Raw genomic sequence first — 6,181 nt, 5'->3', positions numbered from 1 at the left:
GTGCTCCTTTTATACTTCTAAATGCACTATTAATTTTCCCTTTAGAATTCTGAAATACATGACTTCCTAGTAAAACCCTGAGAGGGAAAGAGGAATTCATCATCAGAGATGGCACAGCATCCCTTAGGGGAACACAATACATGCACGTTCTATAGAAGTTAATTAATTTCCATTCCATTGTTTTTTCTTTTTGTTTATTGTGGGGCTAATGATGGAATTCTGGGCCTTGCACATGTTAGACAAGCACTCCTCCACGGAGCTACACACCCATTCTTAAAATTAATTTCTTTAGAGCAAAATATGTTTTGTCTGACTTCAATGATGTAATACCTGTCTATGGGAAAATTTGTTTTGCTCTTTTTCTCATTTCTGGTAGTCACATGCATATGGAACCAGGGAATGATAGTCAACATTTAGAATTCCTTCTTCTGGGACTTGCAAAGGATACAGAACTGCAGCCCCTCATCTTTGGATTTTTCCTGTCCATGTACCTGGTCACTGTGCTGGGGAACCTGCTCATCATCCTGGCTGTTATCTCAGATTCCCACCTGCACACACCCATGTACTTCTTCCTCTCCAACCTGTCCTTTGTGGACATCTGCTTCACCTCCACCACCATCCCCAAGATGCTGGTGAACATCCAGACACAGAGCAAGGCCATTACCTATGCAGGCTGCATCACCCAGATTCACTTTTTTGTACTCTTTTTTGGATTAGATGACTTCCTTTTGAGTGTGATGGCCTATGACCGGTATGTGGCCATCTGTCACCCCCTGCACTACATGGTCATCATGAACCACAGGCTCTGTGGATTGCTAATTCTGGTGTCCTGGGTTGTGAGTGTCCTACATGCATTGTTACAAAGCTTAATGTTGGTACAGCTATCCTTCTGCTCAGACTTGGAAATACCACACTTTTTCTGTGAACTTAACCAGTTAATTCAGTGTGCCTGCTCTGACAGCTTTCTTAATGAGGTGGTGATATATATTGCTTCATTCTTGCTGGGAGGTGGCCCCATCGCAGGCATCCTTTACTCTTACTGCAAGATAGTGTCCTCCATCCGTGCAATCTCGTCAGCTCAGGGCAAGTACAAAGCCTTCTCCACCTGTGCATCTCACCTCTCAGTGGTCTCCTTATTCTATTGTACAAGCCTAGGTGTGTACCTCAGTTCTGCTGTGACCCAAAACTCACAATCCACTGCAACAGCCTCAGTGATGTACACTGTGGTCACCCCCATGCTGAACCCCTTCATCTACAGTCTGAGAAACAAGGACATCAAGAGGGCTCTGAGAAGACTCTGTGAGAAAGATTAAAGTGTGAATTTTCGGAGACTGAATAAGTGCCCCTGATTGCAGGTCTCAGAGCCTCCGAGTCAGAATCTGGGATTCTTAATCAGATTCTGGAAGCAGAACTTGCTTCTTCTCCTTTATTCTTGCATTTCCATTTCTTTGATTTTGACTTCTGCATATAATTCCACTGAATCATTATTTTTTGCACATTCTGATCTCTATGAAATTCATTCCTATTCATTTGTCATTTCTGAACTTTCTCAAAATATTACCATCTATGGATGAGAAATTCTTGAGAATTCTCATGTGTTCCATGAGATATAATTTAGAAATAAGTTAACCTCAAGTGACATATGTCATGATATTTAATTATTTTGCTAAATATAGTCATAATTTATATTCAAATGTGAAAATATTTGTCAATTAACACTGTTTTTTATAATTTTATTGTGAAGGCAAATATGAGAAAAAAATATTTTTGGTACTATGGATTGAACTCAGCTTAACCACTGATCCATATCCATGGACATTTCTGGTTTCTGTTTGAGATAGTGACTCGCTAAGTTATTTTGGGCCTCACTAAATTTTTGAGACTGACTTTCATCTTTGATCTTCCTGACTCAGCCTCCTGAGTCACTGGAATTAGAAGCATCCACCACCATGCCTGACAGAGTTTAGATCTTCAATTGTGTGTTCATGATTTATTTCCTGTATGACTTCTGAAATTTCCAATATTCATAAGGTAGCCTTTAACATACCATGGCATTAGCTGGTCATTAGGTCTTATTCTCATCTTTTTGGATCCTGTTTCTTTTTTAGCTTGGTGTCCAGAGTGCCTAACAGTCATGGGCAAAACAGGTCCCCAGTGGTACCTACTTCGCTGTTTCCCAGGCACATATTTCTATGTGCTAGACAACATTTTTGAAATGCTAGCAATATGTTAATGGTTAATAGATTAATGGTTCAAAGATCCAGGCTCTAGATTAATGGTTCAAAGGTCAAGGCTCTGGGCATGGAGGGGAGTAGATGGGGTTGTAACAGGGCAAAACTTGGGACATGTGACTGATGGGAGCTATTCTGTATTTTATTTTGAATATCATAAATTATTGTAAATGTGAGGTTCAGCATGGCATTTCCAGACCTGCCCACAGTGTGCACTGATCAAATCCAGCCTCCCTTATCCACCCTCTCCAACCTCTCCCCAACATCTAGTAATCTCCATCCTATGTTCAGGGTGACATTTTACTTTATTTTTTTCTAACCTCCACTTGAGACACCATGAAGTACCTGTCTTTCAGTATCTGCCTTCTTCACTGAGCACAATATCCTCCAGGTCCATCCACATTGCCCCAAGTAACAGGATTTCATTCTTACATATGGCTGAGTATGTTCAAGTTGTGTATATGCCACGTTTCTTTCCTCCTCTCATCAGGTGATGGGCATGTAGTTGACTTCATAGCGTAGCTCTTGTGTATGATGCTACAATAAACATGGCCATGGACGATTCCCTTTGCTGTGACTTCATTTCCTTGTTATCAGTGTAAATACCTGGCTGTGATATTTTGCTCAGTGTTACCATGGTAGAAGCTCACAAAAGGGGCCTTGGATCTCTCTCTGTCGGTTTTTACTGCTGCCCTTTAATCTACAATTTTCTCCAATTAAAAGTTCAATTAAATTATAAATAAAAATGATGGACATCTGAGGAAGCTGTTGAATTCAGACTGTGGACAAAGGGTCTTGGCAGGTGAATGACTTTATCAAGCCTCCCAGCAATGTGGATAGACCTGGAGGATACTGTGCTAAGAGAAGAAGGCAGATACTGAAAGACAAGTACTTCATGGTGTCTCAAGAGGAGGTTTAAAAAAAAAGTAAAATGTCACCCTGAACATAGAATAGATATTACTAGATGTTCGGAAAGGGTTGGAGAGGGTGGATAAGGGAGGCTGGATTTGAAGAGTGCACACTGTGAGCAGGTGTGGAAATATCATGCTGAACATAACATTTTTTGTTCAGCATACATTATGTGGATGTGCTAAAAATACCACTATCATTTATGTTCATCAAAATAAACTGTTCACATTTTGATGTGTTTCCCTTTCCTCTTGAACCCGTGATTGCTGTTCACTTTCTCCCATGTGACTGTAAGTTGTCATTGCTGTCAGGGTGCATCCTGTGCTTAAAAATGACCCTTTGTACTTTCTTCAATCAAGAGCAGGTAAATGAAGAGAACACCAACTGGTTGATAATGGGCTGTGGCTTTCTGTCAATCCAGACATAAATGTACAGAAGACTGTGGTGAAGTTTGCTTTCTGATTGGGGTAAAAATGTTGGATATTGAAATAAACAGATTTGGTACAACAAGAAATGCTGGCATCTAATGTTTCATTGTTCTCACTCTCTTCTGTGTAGAGACTAGGGAGATGGTACAGATGGATGTGTGATTTAAACTGTGTTTTTTACTACTTAAGAACCTCTCCTACTGCCTCCTTTCTGCACACATATGGGAAGCACACAATCATCTAAGATCTTGGCAGACTCCTGAGTTCCTCTATTCAGGCAACCTCATCAATAACAGAGCAGGGTACTTAGCTTCTATCATTCTAAGATTTTGACAGTCAGGAACCAGTTCAAAGTCTTTTCTGCATGTGGGTCTAAACCATTTGTAATATCCTTGCATGATGCACTGGCTACACAAGTCAGCATTCTGTTACTATAACACAACAGCTGAGATAATTGATTTATATGGAGAAAACATTTATATTGAATCACAGTTTTCAAGATTCCAATCTGTTTTGGATTTGCCCATAGCTTGGCCCTATTGCAATGAGCACATGATGAGGCAGGGCAGGCCTGTGGTAGAGGAAAGGGGCTGACTTCATGGCCTGGCAGTGGAAGAGATAGAGGAACAGATGGAGGTCCTAAAATCCCTTTCAAGGGTAATTCCCAAATGAACTAAGATTTCCAACTAGACCTTCCTCTTAGCATTTCCTCCACCTTCCAATAGCACCAAGCTGGGGACCAAGCTTTAACATAGGGCCTTTGGGTGACATTTAAGATTGAAACTGTAGCACTGGCCTTGAGGTCTTCCTCAGTTCTGTAGGCACTTTGTTGTCTAGGATGACTTTGATGTGGCCTTGGTGTCAGCCACATGTTGAGCCCCTTTGTCTACTGTCTGAGGAGCAGGGAGTTGGAGGGGTCAGGTGGATGGTGCCCAGTGAAGGCCATGGCAGGACTCTCCTGAGCAGCAGTGGGCACAACATTAAGGGCCCGAGAGAGAGCCTGGCCTCCTCCATCCAGCCCTTTGACAACTTCAGCTTTCACAGGTTTTAAAGCCACTCTTCCCTGGGGTCTCCGTTCAGGAGCTCCCTGTCCTCAGCATTGTTCCTGAGGTTCCACATTGGATCAGCCTTTTAACGTTCCCCAGGAAATCTCAGTTGTGTGAACATAACAGAGCACTTTCCCAGTTATCTACAATAAGGGATAATCTTTAATTTTAATAAACCAAATCTTATACCTTTAACACGTAACCTCACAAGTGATGCTTGGGGGGCCTTGTTGCCCTGGAAACTCACTTGCAGATGTTTTCTAAGGTGATGCAAATGAGACCAACTCTGAAGATTTCCTGCCTTTTTTTGGATCCTCTTTCCTTCCCATCATCCTCAAGTTAGTGAAGTTTTCCACTCACTCACTATGAATTCCTAGAAATTCTGAACCCTATCTCATCTGTGCCTGCAACCATGATGTCTAGTACAGTTCCTGGTAAGGAGTTTTTCCTGTGTGAATTTTAGTTGAATAGAATGAAAATTAGGAGATGGTTGAAGAGAAAGAAGAAAGTGTCTGAGCCAGAGAACTACACATGGGCAGATTAACTAAGAGGCTTTGAGGCAGAAAAAAATAAAAATCCAGACTCATGGAGGTACATCTTGACAATAACAAAATAGAGGGAAAGAAATTAGCTTCCAAAGATGTACCTGCACTTCCCAATGTTCCTGGGGCAGTCTTCTCAGTAGTCAAATATAGTATATTTATAACTGAGGGCTCTTCGGGCATCAAGAAGAATGAAATACTGTCATTCACAAGAGAATAAAAGGGACAGGCCATTGTGTCCCATGAAAGAAGCCAGGCAGAAGCAAACACTGCATGTGCTCCTATGCGGAGGCCAAAGGAGCCTCAATCTACATACAGAATAGTGGCCCTGGAGGCTGGGAAGGAGGCAGGAGGAGGAGGAGGAGGGAGGCTGGATAACAGGTACAGGAACACAGGTGAATAGGAAGACCCAGTCCTGGTGTTCCACAGTGAGTGGGGGTGGGTTGGGGCTGTAGTGCCCAGATCTTGATATGTGTTTTATGAAGATCTGAAGTGAGGAGCACAAACATGGAATCATAAGGTAATGATGTGGGGAGGGAAAGTTCCCTTAAGGTATTTTGTTCAGCACACATTGTGTGCATGGTCTAAAAACATCAAGTTCACCCTATGGATATGTACAATCACTTGTCCATAAATATTTAATTAAGATTTTAAAACTCCACTCAGCATTTGCCACTTTGTTGGACCATCTGATACACATGGTCCCTGGAGGTTCCTGGTCACTCCTTCACCAGGTAGCAGGACCTTGTGGTCACCAGGCATCGAGCTTGAGGTCACCAAGCAAAGGCCATTGTCCCAGACCTCATGTGAAGATGGCTCTAGAGTAGCTTTACTAAAGTATAAATTAAGCTCAGAGGAAACAAGAGCTTCTGATACAGACTTCTGCATCTCGGATTCTCCCCAACAAAGAATCGCTCTGTCTCTGGGTGTTGCAGATTTAGGACTTCAGGAAACACCAAGGCTAGGTAATCAAAGTCCCCTTGATGATTTTAATGTGATTTTCTCTGTGTACTCATGAAATTTTG

General features: G+C 42.0%; 1 protein-coding gene across 1 annotated transcript; it reads left to right on the top strand.

The window, feature by feature from the left end:
• The first annotated feature begins 386 nt into the window (after nucleotides 1–386).
• On the top strand, nucleotides 387–1,313 carry LOC114107708 (olfactory receptor 7A5-like). The gene has a single exon (XM_027955074.2). The coding sequence runs from the start codon at nucleotides 387–389 to the stop codon at nucleotides 1,311–1,313; it is 927 nt and encodes a 308-aa protein (XP_027810875.2).
• Nucleotides 1,314–6,181: the final 4,868 nt, after the last annotated feature.

Source organism: Marmota flaviventris, chromosome 1, assembly GCF_047511675.1.
Source record: "Marmota flaviventris isolate mMarFla1 chromosome 1, mMarFla1.hap1, whole genome shotgun sequence".
In the NCBI taxonomy this organism is placed as follows: domain Eukaryota; kingdom Metazoa; phylum Chordata; class Mammalia; order Rodentia; family Sciuridae; genus Marmota; species Marmota flaviventris.
The sequence above is the reverse complement of the archived record's forward strand: the minus strand, read 5'-3'. Positions and strand labels throughout refer to the sequence as shown.

What these genes read in the sequence shown, in the direction of transcription:
- LOC114107708 (XM_027955074.2), top strand. Translation starts at nt 387, where the DNA reads ATGGAACCAGGGAATGATAGTCAACATTTAGAATTCCTTCTTCTGGGA.